The sequence below is a fragment of the Homalodisca vitripennis genome, chromosome 3, assembly GCF_021130785.1.
Source record: "Homalodisca vitripennis isolate AUS2020 chromosome 3, UT_GWSS_2.1, whole genome shotgun sequence".
In the NCBI taxonomy this organism is placed as follows: Eukaryota; Metazoa; Arthropoda; class Insecta; order Hemiptera; family Cicadellidae; genus Homalodisca; species Homalodisca vitripennis.
The window spans coordinates 79633646-79661435 of NC_060209.1; the positions used below are offsets into that span (position 1 = coordinate 79633646).

General features: G+C 32.5%; 2 protein-coding genes across 2 annotated transcripts; both read right to left on the reverse strand.

Annotated features, from left to right (window-relative positions):
- LOC124357095 (thyroid adenoma-associated protein homolog) lies at positions 1-27790 on the reverse strand. The gene is made up of 10 exons (XM_046808532.1): positions 27459-27790; positions 26681-26868; positions 23164-23322; positions 21212-21345; positions 19475-19618; positions 15326-15461; positions 14348-14474; positions 9204-9434; positions 7367-7640; positions 1-138 (listed from the first exon to the last, which is right to left on the reverse strand). Exons 1-9 carry the CDS (start codon positions 27507-27509, stop codon positions 7389-7391), a joined length of 1422 nt encoding a protein of 473 aa, XP_046664488.1. The 5' UTR covers positions 27510-27790; the 3' UTR covers positions 1-138; positions 7367-7388.
- On the reverse strand, positions 9463-11873 carry LOC124357097 (piggyBac transposable element-derived protein 3-like). Its single transcript, XM_046808533.1, has one exon. The coding sequence runs from the start codon at positions 11179-11181 to the stop codon at positions 9817-9819; it is 1365 nt and encodes a 454-aa protein (XP_046664489.1). The 5' UTR covers positions 11182-11873; the 3' UTR covers positions 9463-9816.

Sequence of the window (27790 nt, forward strand, 5' to 3'; positions counted from 1 at the left end):
ATGCTCTACAACTTTATTTGTCAACATGTCAAAGTACGTCCAAGACATAAGAGGTACCATGGCGCTGGCTGCTAGCGAACGTGTTTTGAAAATTTTACTTCCAGAGCAAACCAGAATATCTGGTATGTATTGAGTTAGCTAAAAATAGAATAAAAACAAATTACACAAATAAATGTAATGAATAGAAAACTAGGACTAATGGGTTATAACTTAAAAGAAGATACGTATACAAAGACAGTCTAACATCATTCATCTAAAACCCAGTGACACATATTTTAAAAAGGAGACAATTATTCATACTTCATTTTTACTTAATACTTAATTTAATATTTAAAACTAGTTAACACTTCCTTGCCTGGTTGTGCTCCAGCAATCCTCTTGTTCACTAGAGATTTTCTCCGTAATCGGAGTTGAGATACACTAATTAGAATTGAAACGGATTGTTTCCTTCAAACACTATGCCCCATTACCACTTAGTTGGCTTCTACAGCATAGTGGGTACCACCCACTTGCTATGCAACTTCGGCGCCCTTGGGTTGAGCAAATAAGTAGATACTCCGCCTAATGAAGGAGTTTCAACATCGTTTCGTCTCTTCAAACACTGATAGCAAAATACGGCTATCACTGTTTTACAATATAGTACTCAGTTAAAATCGAGAGTTTCACTCTCTCTTTGAGTACCATCCCACCCGGTGTAGGAGACTAAACTCTATTGCTAGTTAATATTCACAATATGACTAATACATTAATCTTGTACAAAATCAGAATAGATTGCTGCTGAAATGATTGTCCTGTGCAGATTGTGGTTATTAGAAATCTGCCCATATATTTCACAAACTCTTAAGTATGACCTACTTAATATACAAACTGCAATACAAGAAGCTGGAAGAGGGTATTGCAAAGAAATTGATTCTTTGTGGAAGAAGTGACATCAAAACAGACCTACCCAAAATAAATACTTATGAGACCCATGCAAATGTTGAAAGACAGGAAAATAAACCGAATGAGGAACATGTCAAAATATTAAAGGAAGAATTAAACAAATTAAAAAATGAAAATGAAAATCTTCAAAGTGTTGTTGAAATTCTTCATAGTGATAAAAAACTGTTACAGGACAAAATAAATAAAGCTGAGTCAGTAGGTCAGCATTGTCTCAAATGCTCCCTGCCACTGGTAAATAAAACTGCTGAGCATTCACCAAACCAAAATAAAGGTCGAGTTAAGACCCGAGACCAAACTGTACATGTGAATAAAGCAACTAAGAAAAGTAAATCTAATCTAATAATACTTGCAGACAGCCATGGTAGGGACCTAGGTCGTCTTATAGAACAAAAGACTACCTTAAATGTTTGCTCGTTTGTTAAACCTGGAGCAAAGTTCAGCCAGGTAACAAAAGAAGTTAAAGATCTTACAGCGGAGCTGGAACCCAGTGACTACCTTCTAGTGTTGGCTGGTACTAACAACATCCAGACTACAGGCATTGATACACTGATGAATGATATCACTAAATTAGTAAATGATTTCCAACACATCAATCTTATTCTGTCTACAATACCGATGCGACACGATCTGCCTCAGCTTGATTTAAAGATATCTATAATCAATTCCAAAATTGAACGGTTAGCTGAAAACTTTCCAAACCTACAGCTTCTGCCTCTGCATCTGCTTCCAAGGCACGTCTTCACAGCACACGGACTCCACTTTAACATGAAAGGAAAAGCTAGGATAGCAGATATGGTCTCTAAATTGAAACAAATGAAGGGCACAAGTCATAATGTGCCAAGACAACCTGTGCAACAGACATAAACCAACTGATGGACCACTTTCAAAATGACCAATCGGTGGGTTTTGCACACTCCATGTCTGCCGATTTTGAAAACACAGAGAAACACATGTCAGCTGGCATTGCCGTTGTTTTTAGGAAAAGATTTGGCCGGCCTAAAACATCTGATTTGGTAAATAAACACCTGGCGTATCAGAAAGTAATCAATGGTCCATCAGTGTATAGTCTAATTACCAAGGACAAGTACAGTGGAAAACCAACAAAACAAGAATATGATGCTGCCTTTCTAAAACTTCAAGAAGACTTCATCTCGAAAGATCTCAAAACGCTGGTGTGTTCTGCAGTTGGATGTGTTAGAGACTTGATCCAGGTATCTCATTTCGCCAAGAACATTGTTGAGTTTCAGCAGGTTACCGGAGCAACAGTCTGCATAGTCTCGTATGAACAACCAACAGCACAGAGGCAACTGTGGAGAGGCCTCACACACAACGAATTTGTCAGAACCCTGAGGAAGCAATTAGCTGAGCACCAGGCGCAGAAACAGCAGCTAGATATCTCTCCTTCATCGCAGTCTCCACTCTCCGGTGAAGTTGTTGTGCTCAGTGATATAGGTCTCAGTGTAGATACATTTGCATCTTGTTTGTCCCTCACTGACACACCTACACCCTCACAGAATATTTCTCTCACTGACTCTCCTACATCTTCACAAAACACCTTTCTCACTAAGACACCTACAAAGTTACAAAATGTCTCTCCCACTAATACATCTTCAACAAATGTAACTGGTAATAGTGTAGATTTAAACTAGAACTTCTTGACAACGACACAGTCTCGGCAAACTTAGACCAGCCTTTAATTCCAAATGTAATTAGCAGAAATTTTCCCAAAGAAGACATGCAAAATCAACTTCATAAGGCTAACTTAGTATGCTCCAAAGCTAGTAATAATATGCATGCTAGAAACTATAATTTAATAATGCACTACAACATCCGAGGTATAAGCCAAGACAAAATTTCAGAACTAAATATATTTTTATCAGAATCAAAAATAAAGATAATCTCACTGAACGAACATTGGCTTGACAATGAGTGTATAAATATATTAAATTCATTAAATAATTATATTTTAGGTGATTATTATGTAAGACAAAATAATCAAAGAGGAGGTTCTTGTCTTTTAATAGAAAAACACTATCCCTATATACCAATTAAACTTTTTATTGATTTATATGAAGATTTTATTTTTGAATGTTCGTGCATTGAGCTTCTTGATCATAGCGTAGTCATTGTTTCTATCTACACTATACCAGACTATAATGCCAGAAAAATATTTTTTGCCAAACTTGAGAAAATGTTCTTAATAATTGAAAAAGTATTAAAGAATAAATCGATCTTAATAGTGGGTGACTTTAATGTAAATATACTAGTAGAAAATGATATAACAAGCAAATTCTTAGAAATAATTGAATGTAATGGTTTTCAGTGTATGTTTGGTGATCCAACTAGAGTGTCAGTAAATACTTCAACTTGTATAGATAACATATTAACTAGAAAAGGATATGATGTTATAGCCAAAATGAATATTGACCTAGGTCTTTCTGACCATAATGCGATTTTTTTAAATATCCCACAAAATACAATAGAAAAGCAAGGCTTTAAAGAAATACTAGTAAGGAAAAGGATATTCTCTAGTAAACAAATTAATATTTTTATGGAATCACTAAAAAATTGTGACGATTTAACAGTAAGCCCAATTATAAATGCCGAGGAAAGCTACAATAACTTTCTAACTTGTTTTTTAAGACATTATGAGTCTGCTTTTGTTCCAAAAACTGTTAAAGTTAAACAGAAAAGAAAAAAAGTAGTTTTACATTGGATTACACAAGGAATAAAAATATCAGCAAAAAGAAAACGTGAACTTCACTGGAAATCAAAATTCAGTAGAAGTATACAATTTTTAAGTTATGTTAAATCCTACAAAAAGATTTTCAAAAAAGTAGTTATTGAGGCAAAGAAAAGGGCAAACTCCTCGTTTATACAGAACTCAGAAAATAAATGCAAGGCTGCCTGGCATGTTGTGAATAAAGTACTCGGTAAAGATAATAAAAACAGAGAAGATAAAATTACTTTAATAGATTCAAATAACACGGAAATAAGTAATCCAGCTCAAATTGTTGAACTTTTTAATGATTATTTTTCTAACATTGTACAAAAAATTAGTGTTCCAAAGGCTACTGTAAAAGGAATTCATAATTCATTAAGAAATTTTTGTACTGAAGAGAGGGTTGCATTGCACATTTTAAATTGAACCTTGTACAGTTGATGAGATCAGGAGATGTGTTTTAGGTCTTAAAAATAAAATTTCTGTAGGGTGGGATGGGATACCAATAAGACTAATTAAAATCTCTGTTGATATTATTTCAGAACCATTGACACAAATAATCAACAAATGTTTAAATGAAGGGATTTTTCCTGATAGATTAAAGTATTCTCAAGTTACTCCAGTTTTTAAAAAGGGCTCGAAGTTAGATTTAAATAATTATCGACCTATTTCAGTTCTAAGCAATTTCTCAAAGATATTTGAAAAGATTATTCACTCTAGATTAGTTGATTACTTTGAAAAAAACAAACTCTTTTACGATAAACAATTCGGGTTCAGAAAAAACATGAATACTCAATCAGCTTTGACAGAATTTACAAACAGCATATTACATGGTCTGGACGGGTCACGGAATACAGCCGGTATTTTCTGTGATCTGTCTAAGGCGTTTGATTGTGTAGATCATTCGGTCTTACTGTTAAAGCTACATGACTATGGCATTGGTGGAAATTGTTTGTCCCTTCTAAAGTCTTACCTAACAAAAAGGAAACAAAGAACAGTTATTCAAGAGAACTACAATAAAGTGTATTCAAATTGGAAAAGTAATAGTGTGGGAGTGCCACAAGGTTCTATCTTGGGTCCTCTTTTCTTTTTAATTTTTATAAACGATCTTCCTAGATCTATTACCAAAGATTTAATATTATTTGCTGATGACACAACAGCTATTATCAAAAGCTCTACTAGTGAAGAACTAATAATCACTCTTTCAGAAGTGATGGATGATTTGGATTCTTGGTTTCATTCCAATGGTTTAAAACTTAATATAGATAAAACCCAAGTAATAAAATTTGGTATTAGAAATAATAAAAATTGCAATTTTAACTTCCCAAATTTAGTTGACTCACATAAATTCTTGGGAATTAAAATTGATAGTAATTTTAAATGGAAAGCTCATCTAAATGACCTTCTGTCAAAACTAAGATCCATTTCTTTTATATTTTTGCACTTAAGAGAAAATGTTTCATTTGACGTTCTAAAATCTGTTTACCATGGTTATGTGGAATCAATTCTTAGTTATGGGATTGTGTTATGGGGTCTAGCTCCTGGCATTAAAGCAGTTTTCAGATTACAAAAAAGAATTATCCGAATAATGACAAATTCTCATTTTCGAGCACCTTGCAAATCATTGTTTAGAAATAAAAAAAATATTAACTTTAACCAGTTTGTACATATATGAGTTGTTGGTTTATATCCATTTAAGCAAAGACCAACTAATAGAAGATCTAAGATTTCAACATAATTATAACACTCGAAATAACTCTAATTTTAGAATACCCCTCCATCGCTCAACATTCTATGAAAAAAGCCCTTTGTATTCGGGGTTGATATTGTACAATAACCTACCCTTAACATTTAAGTCAATGACCATAGGAAAATTTAAAAATGAATTAAAGACTGTTCTTATTGACAAAGCTATATATGAAATAGATGAACTACAGCTAAACCGCCTTAGTTAATTCTAAATAAAAATCAAGTGTTTGTTATTTTTCTGACTAAATTTTATTGTAACATAATAAAATTACTATAAGGCTTTAGTATGTATTGTATATTATGACAATGTACCAGTTCACTATTGTAAAAAAACATGTAAAGAACGTTTTGTACAAATAAATATCTATGTCTATGTCTATGTCTATGTCTAAGTATGGTAAGGATTAACAAAATAGTCATATAAGGCTTATGGCCTACGTGGAAAGACATACAGTAATACTGTAAAGCTAAAAAAGACTAGTTTTTTTTATTAAAAATTTAACGAGAACATGTAAACTATACAAATAAAAAATGTCCAGTAGAAAATGTTATATTTATGTGACAGTAAATTTACGATCCTGAGAATTTATTATTTATTATTTTAATTTTAAATGAAATAGAAACAAGCACTCTATAGCTTACAAAGTATTCGGTAATATTTAGTTTTCAAATGAGATGTAAGATCATGCATGTGTTAATTTTTGTTTCATTTAAATTGTACGAAACTAATAAAATATAACTGTCTTTTGAAGTTTGCCTTCACTATTTTCTTTCACTGACAATCATCTCCTCCAACTAATATTTGCAAGGCCACCAAGTTATACTAGAAACAATTCACCATCACTTCAGGCTTCATGTTATTTGTATCTTGCTGACTGGTATTGTGAGTAAATATCTAATTATTAGAGTATTCTTTCATACTGAATCCAAAAACAACATAGAAAAATTGTTTCTGTCATAGTGTTAACTAGTTCGATTTATCATCGATAATAAAAATGAATACTCTCACTATAGTTATTTATAAACCCTTACAATAATAAGTTAGAAATAGATAAGGCAATCTATAGTAATTAATAAGATCTGGATAGTGGACTAGGGAGGAAATCTTGTCAGTTTGTCTTATCAAATCATAGCCTCCTGGATGTTTATATTGCTATCTATGCACTTTTACTTCAACCATACTCAACATTAGTTTTATTAAAACTATCTTTTTGGAAAACCAACAACAAAATAGACTAATTAAGATGTTGAGACTTCTAAAAGTAGCAAAAGTAACAGCAATATTTTATTTTATTCACACACAAAATTTTTTATTAGTAAAACATTTATAGACTGTACTATTAAATTGTTTTTACTAATAATTATTTTAAAGAAACTAATAATGTACCACATTTATCATGACTACTTGTAAGAGTGTTTAAATTAGACTCACGTTTTTATTTAATTTGAACACTTCAATAACAATTTTTTGATACAAGAGTTTATTAGAGTACTTTTATTTGAAATGTTAGAAACATAAATATATGTTTACATCAATAAACCCTTACCTTTGAAGTTTAATTACTGAAATCAATTCAATATATTTCAATTATTGTACTTTAAATATTACTGATGATCTAAACAATGTCATTAATATTCAAATTGCAAAATGTATCTAATTTCTATTTAAAGCAATGATATTTACATAATATGGATGGTATTTTTATCGTTCTATAATAAGTGATTATTCATCAGTCATTCAAAAATTTAATTAAAAAACTATGTGTAATGAAAATTATCTAATATTTGATTTTAAGGCATAATATTCAATATAATACATTTAATAATAATATATAATAATAATCCAAAATTCATATTTAATAATCAATTTCACAATTGGCATACCTCAATCAAAGATTAATGTATGTCCTCTCTATATACTGCTTATATAATCTCTACATTCTTAAAACCTACCTGGACATTAGAATCGGTTCCTTCAAGTGAGGAAGGGTACAGTCTCCCGAGAACAAGTAGCACAGGATACAACGATGGGTGCAAACTGTCGCACTTTGAACAAGCTTTTCTCAGCTCTTGTTGGAAAAAAACCAAATAGTTTTGGATAGCGCTGAAAGAATATTCTGCCTGTCATCTTGTTCTTCCAACTGAGGTGGTCTTGGCTCTTGGACCGAGGGACTCCAAACACTCGAGTCATGAGAGCACTGAGGAGCAGAGTGGCTGAGTTGCGTTCCTATAAAATCAATTTAATTTATAAAATCAACAATGTGATTATACCGCTGTAAAGGTTTTTATGTTACTTTTATATTTTAAAAAAATAGGAAATTATGTGTGAGAAAAAAGAAATAGACTCATATAAAATTATTGAGTGACTATGCACATATGTATGTCACATAGGGCTTCAATACTTTTAATGGTTATTCCATCACTAAACTGATAAAAGCTTTAAATTAATAAATCTCATTAAAGAAAATGGATCATCTTACAAAGTTTCCAAATCAAGAGCACCCTAATTTTAACCTTTCTAAAAAATCTATTTATATTAATATGCAACCATAACTACCACACTATTATCAAAAGATAACATTGGAGCAACACAAATTAAAACTTAAAAAAAGTAATTGAAGATACATCTGAACTGATGAAAATTTTAAACAGTATCTTTTATTTAAAACCATATCTATGGGGATACCAATTAGCAAAAATAATCTTTGTTGATTTTGAGTTGATTATAAATCATTTTTATATAGAACTTCCTCTTTATAATATACAACACTTAATTTAAACAAATTATCAACCTAAGATTAAGATTAAGATTATCCCAGGTTAAGTGTTAGAGAGGGCTTCTTAGCCCTAACTTCGCCTGGTAAAATAAGACATTCTTTACTTTTTACTTTACTTTAAGATAGAACCAACTAAACACTAACTTCAACCAGATCATTAGTGAAAATTTCTAGCTTGCACTCAAGACAGCTGTTTTTATACTTTATCCTTACTCTGCATGACTACATTATTTTGCATAAAGCCAAAATCTGGATGTTCCAAAATCTGTTTAATCCACAATTTCTGAGTAAGTGCCTCAAAACTCAAACGAGTTGCTAAAATACCTTACTTGCTTTTGCATTCCCCAAAACGAAATTTTCAACTCTGAAATTTCGCTTAATGATGCTATGTTATCATTCAATGAAGGGTATTCCAGCAAATGTAAGGTTAATGAACATATAGTCTTGGAAGTAGGAACCTACATTCTTGCAGCCTAAAATAAAATTGTCATTTTTAGATTAATACAATGTTGTAATTTTTTATTTTACTATCACATATTCTCAAATAATCTGTTATCTAATCAAAAGAGAAAATATTATGACATTATTAAAACCTGACCAAAAACCTGAAAACAATACTAGCACAACAATAACATAATTTAACCTAATATATTCCATAAAGGTTAAATACACTCATTTTTTTATGTCTAAAACATTTTATATTAAGAACTTGATACCATTTACATTATTATCAGGATCATAATTTATTTTTATTTTTACTCAGTATAAATCTAGATTCACAATCACAAAAATTTTAAATTCAACTTGAAAATGTTGAATCACTCAAAATGTAAAGATGAGGTAGCCATTTTATGTAAACCCAGTATAAATAAAGATGATTACTTTTTTATTTTGTTTGAAATACATATGGAATTTAATAACAGCTATTATTTCCATTTAACTTTTCATTTTAATAATGGGAAACCAAAAAATAAATAAAAATTCAACATTTATTAAGTTGTTATGGTTCGTACCATCCATGAAGAGGCGGAGAAGGCGGTGATGGTGACAATAATGGCCCGCTCCACAAACACGCCCACAGCTTCGCCCAGCTGGGTGTTGCGGAACAATGCACGCAGGATGTTGAGAGCATGAGTGTGAGTGGTTGGGCTGGCTGTAGCACTCTCGGCTAGGTCTAACAGCTGACTCATCCATGACTCTATGGATGAGGCACCTTCCACTTCCAACTGGGTGCAGATTAATGCCTGAACAAGCAGATTGATTATGATTGAAATTAACCCATTAGTGCCCAGGAACTTTTTTTTCTCAGATTTAGATTTTTCTTTAATATTGTAACAAATTAGTCCTATAAACACCAAATATATGTGTATTAGGCTCAGTATATACTTAAATGCTATATTATGAGGTGCCAACAAATGTGGGCACTGGGCATACATGGGTAGGGTCAAAGTTATTAAGCAATTGTTAAAAAATACAGAGTTAGTGGTTTAGGTTAGGTAAATAACCACTACAATTGTATCATATATTCTGTTTATTTTATTACAAAATATATAAAAACCATTAAGGATTAAGAAAAATTAAAAAATGTTACAAATGGCAGGACTATTTACATACATGTTGTCAAGTTCAGGAGTGAAAGTTTTCAAAGCATTTTATATGACATCCAACAAGACACTGTTTACACTTTTTCCATGTGTTCTTTCTACAGAGGCCACATCGTATTTGTGTCGGGTTAGTTTCCAGGACATGAAGACTGTTGGAAAGCCGCACACTTTCTTCAACCCGTTCTTTTCCAGTGACAGACACACGGGAAGCTCTCTGACGTTGTGGGGTATATTTCTGGAAGTATGTCTGCACAATATGTCTTATAAAGGACAGTAGGTCTTTGGGATCTTCTCTTCCTTTTGGGGTGAGCCTGTATAATTGCCAAGCATTATTCATTGTAGCATTTAAAAGGTACGCTAGAAGTGCCCAATACCATTTCCGATTTCTAATGCCAATTCTATAGGTTGATATATTCTGGTCAAGTTGATCAACCCCACCCATGTAAGTGTTGTAATTTATGATACAGGCAGGCTGTTGAACATCAACTTGACGCTTTGCCACACGACACCATCTCTTGGCCTTACCCATGGGCTGTACGCCACATCTTGTTGAAGCAACAGTTACAACATTGTTGTCATTATACCTTACCAAGGTGATACCTGTTTTTTGTTCAGTAAGTTGATCGTATGAACCTCGTGATTCCTTTTTCAAAACAGTTGCTTCCTTGAGTGGGGCATTTTCAACTCGGTTAGCCTTTATTGTGCCTGTAGCATCGTGCCCCTTTTCTGACAAATAATCTAGTAGTTTTAAAGAGGTAAAAAAGTTATCCATATAAATACTGTATGTCTTGTTTTGAGGCAGCTCACTAAGGATATCTATTACAACTGAACCACCCACTCCAATTTCAGGGATGGTGTTACCTGTTTTCTTACCTTGGTATGGTTCAGCCTGAATCAAATACCCCAGGCGGGTACATACACACCAAACTTTGTACCCAAACCGTATAGGTTTCCCGTGTATATGCTGTTTAGCACCATGTCGTCCAAAGTATGGAACCATTGATTCGTCGATGCTTATATTTGCATCGCCAGGGTAAGCTTGAAGCCATCGTTCATTCAACATAATCCACAAAGGACGTATTTTGGCAAATTTATCTGAGACATCTAAATTTGCATTATCACAGACATGAAAATATCGAAGAATCTCTTCAAACTTGTTTCTGCTCATAGCTTTTGACACAGTGTCATGATGAGTGTCCGGAGATAATTCCCAGTACATCCTCTTCCGTGGTACAATACAATATCCACTCAGAAACAATATTGCCATGAATATGCGCATTTCTTCTATTGAAACATTAAAAGATTCATTACCACTTTGCAAGGCATAAATATTAGTACTCTCAACAACATGTTCGATAATCTCATTAGTTAAAAGTTTTTCAAACATTTCTGTTGGAGTGAAATCTTTTTCGAGCCACGAAGGCCTTTCAAATTCCCTCTCAGGCTTATTAGGAATGTCAACATTATTCCATGTTCTTTGTTTATCTGTTTTTGTCTTTTTTCTTGCATTTGACTTGTGGGAACTCGGTTTTGTTTTAATTTTTCTTTTCAAACTTGGGAGCGACTGAGATGGAAGGTATTGTGATTGATTTATATTGTTCACTTGTAAAGATTGAGAAGTGCTTGGTTCTGTAGGTATGTATTGTCTTTGTAAAGAGTCTGATTGTACCGATTTAAATGTAGACACAGTTGCTTTCGGAATTACAGTTATAGGTAATGAAGACTCGCCGCTTAGATTGTTATCAACTATGTCTTGTTCTGTACATACATCTACTTGTACAATACCATCATTTGTGAACTGTTTTGCCTTTAACTCTGCGGCTCCACGCAGTTGATTTCCTGTGAAGTGAGTGAAGTCGGTGTCGCCATCGTCACCGCTATCCTCATCACTCAATAGAGGGTTTTCAGGCGGTTGAATAAAAACATCAGCCTCCAGAAAGTCGACTTCATCGAATAAGGCAGTGACTTCTTCAACGTTTAACCTGTAAAGGAGCAAAAATATTACATATCAACCATAAATTTATATCATGCAAAACAATAGTCTTGAATTCAAAGAACTCAAAACCCACTGATCAATCTTAGTTTTATGTATTAAAAAAATAAATGAATCACATTTTTACAGTTACATAGGCCTCTATTTTTACTACCCAGTGAATCATAATTTTACCAGTTTGATTCATGTTATATACCATTAAATAATAATAAAACACCACCAGCATATATGCCCAGTGCCAACATATGTTGGCAGATTGATGAAAAAATACCCCTACTCTCTTGTGCCCACTGCCAACAAAAGTGGGCAGTTCACTTTAACTACAAATTATTCTTACAATTATTTGAATTTAAGGGCTAAACTATAAAAACATATTAGTTTAAGTCTATGTAAAAGCAAACATAACATTATGATTTTATAAGATTGTATTTGAAATATTATAGTATTACTTACCAGTTGTTTTGATCCATTGAGGTTAGAATACACAACAAAACAGAGCTGTCATTTGTAAACAACTGCCAACTACAGTACACCAGGTGCTTTAGTGAGTGCAGAGTGGCCAACCAGACATATTCCAGCACCAAATTTCCCTCGATAAATTTTTAGTGTATTGTGACGTATTTTAAAATGCAGCGCCCACAAAAGTGGGCACTGGGCACTAATGGGTTAATGTTATCAACTCAAACGTAATAAACTACCCAATCTATAGTATTTGATCCATGTGTTCTGTTTTTAATTAATAAAATCATATTAGCCTATATTTAAAAGAAACCTCCTCCATTTTTAAATAAAAAATAAATTAGTTAAGATATAAAAATCGTATTATATACATCTAAAAATATAACTTTTCTCTATTTTTCTACATTAGCGCCAAACAGATTCAAGCATTTGTCATATCTTTGAAATACCTTCCATATAAAAATCTGCCAACTGTGAATGTAGCCAACCAATAATGGCATTTTGAAGCTCTTTGTCAGTGGCGAACCACTGAGATGCAAGACACCGTTTCATGTTTTGGAACAGCTGAAAGTCACTAGGAGCCAAGTCCGGGCTCTATGAACTACAATCATAAACGTCCCATTTAAACTTGGCCAAAAGTTTGTTCTTCAAGCTGTTTAAAGGCAAACAATTTATAGTACTCAATGAACAAATAACTTATAGTATTCTAGTTTTTCTGTCAATATCGTGTGTAAAAAACTTAGCAAAATTTATAGAAAATAATCAAAATAGTTCCAAAATTGTGAAGGAACGGTTCTCATGAACTTCTTTATTCACTTTTTCATCACTGACGAGAAAACCTACTGCTCCTTTCTTCATCGTGAATCAGATCCTTTCTTCCATTAAAAAAATTACACTCATTGATGGACTACACCTTCACTCATAATGTTTGGGTTGTTTATGGGCCACAACCGCACACAATTAATGATGAACCTTGGCCGCTGAATGATTTTTCACCCAAATAAATATTATAACACCACTCACTTCACACTTGACATTTCTATTATACCACTCACGCTTTCAAGGTTATAACTGAACAACACAGAAACGTACGATACTCTGTCTTGCACAGTTAGGAGCCTACTGAACCGACCACCACAAGAACTTGGGGGAGCTACTTCTTGTGATATGTATAAACTGTAGTTACTTTCTGCATAACGTTCATAGTGTGTTTTTTAATAGTAATAAAACATAAACAGAAAGCGAAAAGCTAGAATTTTTCATCTGGTGTGATGAAATTATATAAGAACTTATTGATTCAATTAATAACCTTCCAAGTCAACCACCATATAAATCAAATCTAAATGGCAGAAACAAAATTTGAATTTAAATTTTATTAAATCCGTGCTGGATCCTCAGGATCACTTGTCTAAACTCAAACAAAAATAATTATTGAATATGAAGTAAGAGGTTAAGGTAGATAATAGTTGAATTTCACCCAACTTATTAGTGAAAGAGTTGGACCGCATATGTATGGTGCCAGGTTAATTCCCACAGACTATAGGATAAAAAAAACAAAGTGCTCTATATTTGCGTTGCTTGATTGAAAATATAAAATATTACTCATTATTTTAACTACAAATTAAAAATCCTTATTATAATATGGACTGTACACACTTAGTCGATTAAAGTAAACCACAGTTTTATAAACTATGTTGTGAAATTACCAATTGTCAGATCCACAGACCAAGCGACTCACAGGTAAAGCAGAGATACCTATAGACCAGCACAAGTGTTCCATTGTTTAAAATATACATTGCTATTGCTGTAAAACTAACTATTGAATGACAGACAAGAGGACAATGTGCAATTGTCCAGCAACAATCTAGTGTGCAGTGACAATCTATCTTAATAAGATCATGCACTACTAGTGTGCAATAACAGTCTATGTTAATGATACTATGTCCTGCAAGTGTGCAGCGACAGTCTATCTTAATGAGACTATGCTCTGCTAGTGTGGTGATAGTCTATGGTTGTTGTATGTAATACTGCATATATTAAGTACTTAAACAAATTTGTATGTAAAGCTACAACTTATAATGGCTAAAATAGTGAAAATAACCTGTATCATGAAGGGTAAGCCAGCACTACGCCTAGTAGCACATAAATTTTCATTGTTTTTTGAGATTTCTTGCATTGTTTCTTCCAACCATTGCAGGGGTAAACTTCGGAGCATCCCAGCAGGCAACCTATGAGATGAAACAAATGTTTTTTTTTTATTTTCCAACACAAAGCCATGTTCAGTTAAGTTTAGAGGAAATCTATAAGCATATTTTAAATAATCAAACCAATAATATCACTAACTATTAAATTGATTACAAGAAAACATGACCTTAAATGCCTCCATCTGTATAACTCATAGATAATAAACATGTGCCAATTCTTACAAGATGTGTCAATGCTGAATCTTAATCACACCAAAACTTCAACAAGGTCAACAACCAAGAATCAATAGAAGAGAATTGAGAACTGAATCTGCTGACTTTTGCGTTACTGATTATTGGACAAATTCACGTCCCTCTACTTTAAAAAAGGTAGTTGACCAGTAACATTGAAGTTCACAGGCTCATTTCTGCCTCCACACATGGCATTTTAACAAAACAACTCACTAAAATGTGATTTTGTTGGTGCATGAAAACTGTTATTCTCGTGCGTCTCTATGCATCTGCTGCATCAACACAAGGACATCCATCACCTGCTTTGTGGTAAACAATGTTCAACAATACAAAATTTTTTTATTGTCGTAATTAAGTAATTGTATATAAATATGATCTCTTCAAGGATATATGTAGATTTATATCTTAATATTTTAACCATTGTTTGAGGTAGTTTGAATTTTGTTTCCAAGAATTTTAAGTTTACAATACCATTTAAAAATAGAAATATATTGTTCAAGCAAAGTACATATGTTGTGAAAGTGTATTTTATAATATATAAAATCATATTAGAAGATAAAGAATATGACATATTTCACAAAAGATGTGATGAGTGTTTATACAAACAAATCCTAAGATGGTAAGAAAGATGAAATAATCCTTACTTCCAGAGTCGAGAGACCAGCTTGCAGAAGCCGATGTACGCTTGTTCAAATGCACCCCGATGTTTGGTCTCTGCAAGTAGATTTGTCAAGTGGTCTCCAATCTTTAGGAGATCCTCACCAGACAACAAGCCATCATCTGAAGTCACAATTCATACTCAAGAGTGTGAATACAATGATACTCACAAAAACATGTTATACACCAGCAATGATTTTTTTACATAGAGTACATATACAATGATGAATATGAAATTATATACGGTACATCCCCATGAAATTAAATCCGTTATTTCTCTTAAGGTGAATAATGACTAAAAGTATGTATACTTTTCTGCAAAATGAAATACCATAATTTCCTAACACATTGACGGACGTGAATGCTATAGCAGTCATGATGAGTGACTGCTTTAACGCCACTTCAAATCCTTGACTACCTCAAAGTGCGTGACTGCTATAGCAGTCATAGCCTATGAGGGTCCCTAGAGAGACACTTTGATATCTCTTTAAGTCCTTGACCTACAGATATAAAATCGATATGTCTAGTCTACTTGTAACATGGAGGTTTGCATGGAAACGAAGAAAAATAGGACTGCTATAGCAGTCATGACCCTGCACATCAAAATTTATTAAATAGGTCAGGACTGCTATAGCAGTCATCACGTTTTCAATATAACAATAAAATTTATTGTAAAAGTTTTAAGAAATATGATACAAATAAGTCAATATAACCCTGAAAATAAGTATAAAGAACAGTATAAAAATTGCACATGTCTTACAATAGTGTGCCTGTCAAAATGTAATACTACATTTATTGAGAATGCCAATCTGAAAAACATTTTCCTGGACAAAGGGGAGGGTTATCATCACATTGTAAGCAACGATAGGAAGTCTGCTTCTTAGTCTTGTTTTTGTAGCACTGACATCTCAGGTAGTAGGAGAACGAAAATCCATCAAAATACCATAGTTATTTATTGATTGACAAATCATGTTCATAATCTCATCACTCCATAGTTTGTTAAAAACATAATAAGGAGTTGCATTTTCAGGTAATTGTAATTTTATACTGGTAGAGCTATTGTCAAATTCAAAAACTGGAATAGGTTTTGTGTCATTAGACCAAACCAAAGGTGGAGCTTGGGTGGTTTTTGAGGTAGATGGTTGGTTTAAATTTAAAACTAACTCCTCCTCTGAGGATTGCTCAATTTCCTCACTATTATTACTTTCTACATCGGATGGAATATAGTTTGGATCCTCATCCGTATCGTCAGCCTCACTAGAGCTATCAACAAAAGAGGTTGTTTTACTTGAAACACCCGACTCCGTAAAGTATTCATTTTCAGACTCTTCAGATAAAACATTGGAACTAAGGATATTTAGACCTACAGCCTCAATATTGTGATCACTTACGACACTAGTATGTGTGTTGCTTTCAGCCCCACTTACTTGTTCGAAATCACATTCACTTGGTAATTGTACAAAGTTGGTTGTAGGATCTATATCACTTTCACTTGCTAATTCTGCAGGGTCAGTTTTAGGATCTACATCACTTTCACTTGGTAAATCTAAAATTTCTGTTACTATTTTAATTAAATCTTCACTATTTGTACTTATTTCTACTGCAGTAGAATGCACACTATCACTCAGAACAGGTTGACAGTGATTGGACAGCTCGCATTATGAAAGAGCTGGTCACTACTTGTAAACAACTGGTTGACAAGGGCTACCAACTGTGGAAAGGGTTTGCCCAAAATTCCAAGTGAATATATAAATTAAATAAGACCTACTTGATCACTCAACGTTTTGTGATAATTGAGAAATGAATTAGTTTAGTTCCTATTAATTTTTTAATTATGACTGCTATAGCAGTCACGGCTATATACAGTAACGTAGTCATGACTGCTATAGCAGGCACGTCACCTAATACAATTTATAACAATCGCTATAAATTTCAATCGCTATTGTCCATCAATGTGAACTAAATTTAATTGTATTTTAAAACGATAATTCTGGACAAATTTTGTTGATACTGAGAGCATATCTTTAAAATTATGTTCTGACGATTTGAAGTTAATTTTTAGCTTAGTTTTTGCACAAGCATCCAGCTGAGTTTACATTACTTCCAGTAGCAGCATGTTTAAACCTTGATCCATAACTTACTGTGTTATAGAATTATCTAAATACAGAACTTTCCCAGAAATCTTATTTCATAGTGAACTAATGGAAACTAAACAATATTAAACCTGTATTATTAAAATAAACAATTCAATAGTATACATCCAACTTAGACTGATCATTATGTTCGCCTGTGCAGGTGTAATGTGTGGTTGTGATTCTCGTACTTGTGACTTGTACTCGAATCTTGCATTCTGTGCAGTGACAACACCCAGACTGGACTCCAAGTAGTTTTCGGTTATGTTTGAAACCTTTATTTTCCTTCTTTAAGTTCTTTATTTTTGTATATACTAATAACCCCCTCCTCACCTGATGAAGAGGATAGATTCCAAACCTCGAAACGTTGTGTTATACCCTTTGTAACATATAACGATGGCGAATGTCCAAAATCCTGTTATACTTTCGAACCTTCCATCGTCAATAACAAACAATTACATCATTACACAAAGAATTAGAATTAAGTTGAGTCAATTAATACAAGATCCATTAAAACAACAATACTCAGTGATAGTTATTTTACAGACATACTACATTCATTTACTATTGAGTAGCACAGTAAAAAGCTGAGTTTAAACCATAATGTAATATGAGTATGTAATGTAATGAGGTATGAAAGTCATATGATGACAAAAACAACACAAAATTTTACTACAAGCGATAATTTTATTCTTATTGGCCACTGGCATTGATTATTCTGCACCAACGAAATACTGAACAATGGAGATTCTACTGTATAATGTCTTACGCCAACTTCTGTACAGTACATTGGTACATGCATAATGTATGTAGTAGTAACTGTGTAGCAAATACTTAAAACATTGAAAAGAAAAATTTTACCCCCTCAAAACCAATGATATGTATAAACCGTAAATTACAAAGTATTATTCAATTTTTCTAACGCTTTTAGTACCTCATCAGTTGTTGTTTACAAAACCATAATTTAGAATATAACTAACAAGTAACAGGAGCTCAGACCCATTACAATCTTCACGCCCACTGTGGAGGAGGACATACACTCAATCAGTTGGCAGTGGCGTCCATGAATAGCTGTTTCAGTGCTCATTCTGGAGTTACTGTCACATTGTTTTTTGTTATATTTAAAAAAAATTATAAATAAGTGTTCTGTATATTATTCTTATTTACTACATTTTTGTATTTGGATTTAAATATTATTTTTACAAGCTTGTAATTTATGTTCTTGAATTAAATTGAACAAAGCACATAGTCAAACATACAGTTGAAGGGTTTTTGTTGTTATTATGAACTATAAAAAAATGTAGGTCTACAAGTGTAGAACGAAAAAGTTTTTCACAAAATGTGGTGCTTTGTGGGGATTGGGGAATTTATACCCACTTTCTAAAGGCACCCACACCGTGTCCTCTGTTCTGCTTTGAACAATAACCATTATATTTCTTGACATTTTCACTAGAATGTGTTTGAAAGCTAGGTTTTGTGTTTTGTTATCTGGTAAAATTAGCTCAGATCTTTTAGTTTTGTTTGTAAATGGTGGTCAACTGTGTGTTTTGTTCACCACAGAGAGTAAATAATTTTGTTTTCTATTTATTAGTTCAGATTTATTTATCTAAGCAATGCATAAACAATGTGTAACAACTTTACGTTTTAGAATAAGAATTAGCACAATACACAACTACTGCATGTAAACTGTGTACATGCCACGGACTGTCTGCTGCCACCGCACCATCTGCCATTGCAAATAGCTCTGCCTGTCAGGTATCAAAGGCTGACGTTTACTGCTGCCCGCAATGAGTTAATGTAGCTCACTAAAGGTTAGGATAGAAACTATAAGACAGCAAAAGCCATAGTGAGGTAAGCATGATGTGCATGTACACGATGCATGATTCAAATTGAAAATTATACAATATTTAAGGATCTGGAATATATATACTAATGTTTTAGGTAGATTTTAAAATTTTTATAGGTACTACTGAAAACATAGCTAGATATACTTAAGTAGCAAACCTTCAGAGGTACCCGTGATGCTGGCTTCTTCTGCCAGGAATCCCAGCAGTAGTGAAACTTCTTTAACAGTTCGCCAAGAGCACAAAAGCACCATCTGTGAGGTCACACCTTCAACTCCATCTTCACCAATCCCTTCTGCAGGATCTACAGATTGATAAATTGATTAATTCAAACTTTATACACTCTACTGCAGGAACCCCAGGTGGATCTGACAAATAATGTTCAATGTTTGACCCAGTATCCTATTCCTACATCATAATTTCATAAATATACATTTTGTTTAATTCAATTCAGGTTATTTTATCAACAACAATTACAGCTTTACTGGATTTCTCTTCAATTGTTTTTTTCTCAATATCATAATAATTATGAGCTCCAGAAACTCCCATACTCTCTCCCTAATGATTATTAAATTATATTCTTGCAATTATAGGCTACTTATGTGAGGAAGAAAGTGTAGGTATTATGTGTGAGTTTTTTGGTGACCGCCTCTTGTTATGTGGAAGTATAATACAAATTGTAAATATGGCTTAGTATTAAATTAATTTAGCCACTTTTGTTTTATTTTTTTCTTTACTAAATTAAAAATTATATTAATTCTAAGGTTTTGTTGATTAGACGAACATAATTCTTATGTACTTAAATAAATGAGAATTTTTAACTTATAGAATGATCAAATCTGAGAAAATGTTAAATCTGACTACAAAGTCAAAATATTTTAAAATAAATATGTTGACATGTATTGGATTTAAAATTAAAAAATTCAGATAGGCACTTATTTAAACTACAGTTTAAGTAAAAGTTATTACTACTTAATTGGTTGGACAATTATTAAGATGATTTACTTAACCCCTTCACGATTCTTGACGTAATATTACATTCATAGCGATTACATAAAAGTGTGGTTTAATAATGCGCAAGAAGCATTTCTAAGACAACTGCACACTTTGCAAGTAGTTCCGGTGATTTCTACTTGATGTCAGCACTTCCTTGGTCCCCTGTTATCAGTGTTTGCACCTTTGTGAGTTTGCTATAGTCACACAGTGCAAATAGTTACCAAGTGTTGTTGCATGTCACCCGTCCTGGAGTATTTTATTGTTTTATTTCTAGTTTATTGTACTATTGAAATATCTGATGGACAAAAAGACGATTGGCTTCATTTGTGTAATGATAACAAGAACAAGAATAATGAAACTGACTAAGTGGAAAATTTATGAAAAAACCAAAATTTGAAATAAGACACTAAAATAATATATTTTTGCATAGCAAAGTATATATCTCAACTCTATACACCTGTCTCTGTAAAGAAAAACAACAAAAAATGGAGCAAAACAACATATTTAAGGTACAAAAAGAAAATTGGTAAGGGATCAATAAACTTAATAACTACTTGTATACAGAATTAGGTCTATATTACATACTTTTTCTCAGTTGTAGTTCCTTCAGAGACTTTTTAAGCAATAGTTAACATCAATATAAATGTATTATTGCTTAGGATTTTTTACTATTTTTGAATCAGAATCTCTTTACTGTCATTCATAAATTTTACATTACTATAGACAGCATAAACAAATAAAATTTGTAGTACATTAAATTATACAAGACTTAATTTATTAACTAAATAATATAATTTTATTTTTATCACACATCACAAATACAGCAAAAACTATCCACAGCTGAAAAATACTGTCAACTATAGTAAATTGTCACTGATTCAAATTTAGGAGTATAACTAACCGAAATCAAAATCCATTGGAAAATGGCCTTCAGGAGAGTCATTATTGACAACAGATGCTACAGCCTGACTACAGCTGAAACTGAGCCCCACGAGTCTGGAGATAAATTCACACCAAGCTTCACTCTTGCACTCCCTGAAATAACAATAGAGTAAACTCAAGCCTTTTCTAGTTATTTCCAGTTCTGTTATAGTCAACTCAAAGATAATTTTAAATAGTCACATTTGACACAATTTTTACAAACAAATTCGAGAGAAAACATAAGTCCTTACTTCAAAACCTTGTAATATGTTTACATGAGCAATTTTCTATTCAAGTATTTAATTCAAGTGCAGAATTACAAATACTGTTCTTAACATTATGAGTTGAGTTGCCTGCTTATAGTTGTTTTATCAAAACCTCAATACTAAATCAATTGAGTTCTAGGTATGGCAGGAATTGCAGCGTAACAGAACTAGAACGGTGTAGCGTCAATAAATGAGTGAAAGTACAGCGTGAACAAAGCACTAATTAATGACAAAACTACCTAAGGCAATAATTATTGAGTGTAATGTAAACGATGAGTCCAGAGGTTAAAGTGGAAAAGCACTAATAAAAAAGGATTTAAGATATCAGTGATTATTGAAGATTTCATTAAAACTAATAACTTTTTAATGGGGTTATTTTAATGCCTTTTAATAGGAATTTTAATTAGGGTACCTCTAAAAATTCGCTAATTAAGAGCTATCATGCAGAAATATACAATCCCATTGGCAAAAATCTGTTAACCTCATCTTAAATTTCACCCTTGGTCTTTAACTTATAGATTTGAAACATTATCCCTAGGTTATTTAGAAAACATTAAATTATAAAGATTAATTTATTAATTAAAATATGAAGATTTCAATTATGTAAGAAAATACTATATACTAAATTTGAATTTAGTTATACTAAGTCTGTGCAGAAATACTGGTTATAAAAATTTGCAGTAAATCTTACTTTGTTTCTTACCCCAACTTTGTAGAAAAATTTAGAGCAACAATATAAAATTTTGTTTTTAAAACACACTTTTTGAATTCTTTGCTTAAATTTCACTATTGATGATGGATGATTTGAAAGGATAACAGGATTATGCAAAATTTCATCGATACATCTTACAAAAAGAAAACAAGTTTTGAGAAATAGTAAACTGTTTTCTTCTTTAAGCGTCAAATCTTAAAAGAAAAATTAAGTTTCAAGAACATGAACAATTAAAAACAATGAATGGCACATAAATACAATCAAAGGCACATAAATGTACTCAGCACCAAAGACAAAAGAAACACAAACAAAAATTCACACATAACATGGGTGTACCACTGAACCTCATGATGCACGCACCACAAATAAGTTAGGAGTGAAATGTTCTTGATGTACAACTGTTTTATACTACACATATTATGTGCTTCAGATATTTTTTTAAATTGAGTCAAACTGGCAACTTTACATATAATTTTGAAGCCAGTGGCATAACTAAGACTTGGCTTTGGGGGGAGGTGAATCAAATTGAAGAGCAAACCAAACCGAGGAGTATGGAATAAATATATAAATTTAAATAAATTAGATGGACCCAATGCAAAGTAAAACAATTATTGTATTTCAAACAAGTTAAACTGCTATTATACATTTTTTTAGTGGCATATATATATATATTTTAAAATTTTTAAATTTTTTAATATTCGTATTAAATTTTTGAGGATATTTAACTTAAACTTATATATTCTATTACATTTTGTTTATAGGAATTTAAACTTTTTTATTAATTTCTATCAGAAATTTTTTAAATTTTTATTATCCTTATCTCCCCTTAGTTACAACACTGCTTGAAGCATTCAGGCAAATGAGGAGAAAGTGGCAGGCAACAGCTAGTACTTTATCTTGAATAATGTCCATTAGAATTGTCGGAATAATTTAATTCAAAGGTATAAAACTGACCTGAGGTCTATCTGTGAAAGCAACAATTTGGCTGTGAACAGAAGACCGTAGAGAGGGGCTGAACTGGCTGCTCTCAACAGGCTGACAGACACCACACTCAGCTGCTGTGTCAGCTGTTCTACCACTACTAGCAGACAGCACAGCACTGACTTGTGTTCTCTGATGGAAAGTCAATATATCATTACTTACTTAAGATATAAAAAACAAGAAAGAAATACTTACAAATAATGGAGTAAAATACAAGTGGTACCAAAAAGTAACTGGGATTATTGTTTTGAAGGTATATATTTCAATATTATCATCTAAGTTATTTAGTTCACACCATGTTGAAAAATTGTTTACAAAATTACATTTTTTTAAATATTTAGCCCTCATTGTGGAGAACCATCTTCAGTCAACATATGTTAAACTGAAACTGATTTTCGATTTAAGGAAGTAGTACTTGGAAAGAATTTTGACCAAATAATTAAATATAAAGGTCTAAATTGTAAATAATCTGATCCTATTTCAAAGTATCGTGATTTTACATGAATAGTTCACCACTATCTCAGGAGTTTTTGCCCTGATCTTACATTTGGATGGCAGTAACTACTGCAAATCTATTATTCCCAAATCAATATTGTTGTTATTCATTAAATTTTAAAATGTGTGAGATATACACTTTTATTTAATACTAAAGTTATTAATAAAAGTATACCCTTAACAGTTTTATTATTTTTTTGGTCCAATGGTTAGAAAGGAGGGGAGGGTGTTCCCTCCAAACTAATATGACACTGTTACACATAGAAGTAATCCTACATAAATGTATTGTAAATTCATGCTAAACAACAAACTTCTACGGAAGAGTACTATATGTTAGTACATCTAAAGATAGAATCCCTTCAACTCTGGAAAAATCAGCTATTTTGTACATAAAGGTACTGCTTAAAATCATGCATTTACTAAATCCGGGTATCTACAGGATAATTTTAATTACATAACATATTAGTAGACAACTTGTTTAGTTAACTAATACATAATAGATACCAATCTGTAATGACAGCTTGTTATTTCTTGTTGGTAATAATTTGCCTATTACATTCATAATGTTAAATCATTTGTCTTACAGCAAAAGAATACTTAAATGATCATAGTGAATTCCGAAACATTTTAAGTAATGACAGTGTACTGAATTCCAAGTTACGTTTATGGAACAAAAACATTGTGCAGAATTATGTCCAATCAATTCCTTACGTTTATGACAGCTTTTCATTTTAAATTCAAAGAAATCATTATCAAAAATTCCTCACAATGCTGCTCATATTTGTTTTTACTAGTTTAAATTACAATCAGTCATATTTTTATGCCATTTAAGCTAAAAAGATATTTAGAACCATAAAATGTTTATAACTATTGTATCTTTATAAAGATAACCTAGAAAAATGTACTCATATGAAAAAATTACAAATAGTTATAGTTTGTAAACAAAACTTCCTTCTTGTAATGGGATCCAGCCATTGAACTCATTCAAGATAGATAACAAATATATCTTCCACCTCATTCCCTTTGCCTTGTAATCTTCATAATTATTAATAAGGATGATTCTGATTCAGTCAGAAGAAAGGTAGATTTTACATGTGGCAGTCTCTCTAAATGTCAACCTGATGATGCATTCATTATTAGTTTAAATGTTTAATTTGCATAAAATTGATGGGACAATAACTCTCAATGTTGGCTTGTTCATATAATCGTAACACTAAAACGTTAAGAAATCCCATAATCTAGAAACCTAACAAGACAAAAAATGTTTATAAGCACAAACATTCTTTGTAAAAACATAGACTTAATTTAGTTATGATAAATATTTGTAACATATTCCCTTTAACAGTTCATTTGGATACTTCTATAACTTTAAACGGCCACCATATTCAAATCTTACGAGTTCTTGAAAAATAAGTAAGAATACATGTTTCTAGAAATTGCTCGAACATTTTAAGATGTCAATTTTGACTTATGTTATAAAATACCTGAGATAAAATGTTTGCCCAAATGAGAATGACCACCATCTTGAAATGTTTATTGATGAAGACTGGCTAACAAACTCAACTAAGCTATTTGTAAATACTATCTCTGTACCACGTTTAGTCAGAATCTATTAAGAATTATAGTAGTTATCGTTTTCATAATTATGCCCACTATGGTGTATACTAGATCAAACTTTGTATGCCGGCTATCTGGAAAAATTATGAAATATAAAACAACATATAAGGACTAACATTATTGTAAATGACCTGAGAGTTCTAAAACTCTTTTTTGTTTTATGCTTTAGTTCATAATACCTAATATGTAACCATCCCTTTTCCTAAACTTGAATTCCTTGCCATCTTAAAACCTTAAGAGATATAGAAAAATGTTGATCCTTTTAACCCCGATGTCTATATTATATGGATGTCGTAAAAATGGCAGCAACTCCCAACATCCGTACAGTGCATCCGTGCACTTTTTATTATTTTGACTTCATATTTCATCAGTCTGTGATTCATAAATCACTAACTGAGCTATCTGCACATGAAAGACATCAAATCAAGATGGCTGAGTGGTCTAAGGCACTCCTCTCGAATGCAGGAGTTAGCTATGGAGTCGTAGGCTCGATTCCCCCACTGAAATTAGGGATTTTTGTGCTCTTGTTTATACATCTTTGAGAGTCACTGGTTTTTAGTAAAGCTGGTGGGAAGACCCACCTTAAATTTGTGGTGGTTGGCTTAGGTGAAAGTTGATGGGATTAGTGGCTTTCTTATATAAAATGACCAGACCCAAAACACCCATTTTGCATTTTTTTATTCTCACTATTTAAAAAAAAATCCACTTGATTTATTCAAAACTCTTGGAGCGATTTATGTTGATTATATGCTATATGAGGCATTTCTTATTGAATCATGATTATAATAATAGCTTAAGCTGTGTACATAACATACATATTGTCTAAAATGGCTTATAATTTTCTGCACATCACTTTATATAATGGCAGGGGTTAAAATTTTTTTTAATTTTTATGATTAACCAGTATATTTTAAAAATTATCATTTTGTTCTATGTTGGGAATTAGTTGAGTTACAATGTTTGCTTGAATGCGAATGGCCACCATCTTGAAACTTTTTTGTTTAAGACTGGCTAATGAATTCATCCAAGCTATTTGCAAATACTGCCTTTGTACTGAAATTACTCTGGATATTTTTAAAATTACAAAAGTATTATCGTGATTTCAAGCTTGCGTTAAATTGCATAAGTCCATACATACATAGATACACACATACAAATATATATAGACCTATATTCATATCTAAATTTTAGGATTATGGTGGTTTTGAATTCTGGGTGTCATGATCGTAGAAAATGCAATAAAGTCTCCAGGAAATACTCTCAAGAGGGTGATTGCAATAGCTATATTTCTATAACATCTACCTAAAAGTAAGTGCAACGTTTTAAGAGAATATGTAAAAATATGAATGTTGGTATGAGAGTGACAGTGAAGACCTACATGTCAGTGTGACCTGCAAGTGGAGCGCAACAGCTGTATTTGTCCGCCACAGCTGCCAAAGTTTCGGGGGACCAAGTAGCCTGGGACAGAGTAGCCAGCAGGTAAGCAGCGGTCTGGGTCTCTGGAGGCTTCACCCCTCCAGCCTGCTCCACACTCCTCTCCAGTACTGACACCACATTCTCTGGAGCCTAATGCAAAAAACAATACATCTCATTTGTAAACAAAACTAACAAGTCAGATATATTATTCTCCCAACTTCTACTTTCTGCCATGAAATTAATGAATACAGATACTGACAGAGAGGTAGGATTTTAAAAATGTGTGATATTTTAATTTTTAACAGTGAAAGATCTTAAATAAAGTAGCAGATTTAAAAGTTAAATGACTTCATTTAGTATAAATTAATGAAAAATGCTTAAATTAGATCTATATAAATATCTAATTTTCTATTATTATTTAAGTAATTAATTATAAAATGTACTTTCAGTAATTTAATTGCATTCATTTCTGGAAGTGTCTGATCTATTGCTGAATTTCAAACATGTGTTATGTTATGGAAGATAAATGTCCAGTTCTGTGATGCAGGTAACATTTGTTGCTAGCCCATTAGCTTCCTGACCTGCACTTTCTCATCTTCCTATCAACATTTTGTCCAATATAAAAAGATGTCCAATGGTTGGAATTTAATTTTGTATGTGATTGCTATACAATATCCTACTAAGAAGAGTGTTTTAGAGCGTTTCTAGATTTTTGAATAAAATATTATTTAACAACTCACAACCAAATCGTCCAACAAGCCCGGGGTGGAGGTGAGCAGTCTCATGGCCATCTCCTTGACCTCCTCATAGCTGTCAGCCAGACAGGCCAGCAGGCTTGCCGCAAGGGAGGGGGAAGGTGGGACAGCCAACACTGTCAGCAGCTGTAGAGCAGTCACCCTGCGGCCGTAGCTAGCTCCTGGGAATAGGCTGGCCACACAGCTGCGCTCCAACCAAACCTGGCACTCATTGTAGGCCTGCAGCAGTCCGTCAGACTGCACTCGAGGTAAACGCTCCAAAACTTGTCGACTCTCACTCAGACGATTCACAAACTGCAATGTATATCTTAATTTAA

Bases quoted from the DNA above. Each gene is read 5' to 3' on its own strand.
- LOC124357097 (XM_046808533.1), bottom strand. From the start codon at position 11,181: ATGTTTGAAAAACTTTTAACTAATGAGATTATCGAACATGTTGTTGAG.
- LOC124357095 (XM_046808532.1), bottom strand. From the start codon at position 27,509: ATGGCCATGAGACTGCTCACCTCCACCCCGGGCTTGTTGGACGATTTG. The intron at 21,346-23,163 runs GTCAGTTTTATA...TTGTTATTTCAG, and splicing joins CTTTCACAGATAGACCTCAG to GGAGTGCAAGAGTGAAGCTT. The intron at 9,435-14,347 runs GTTATTTTCACT...CTGCTTGTTCAG, and splicing joins GCTTACCCTTCATGATACAG to GCATTAATCTGCACCCAGTT.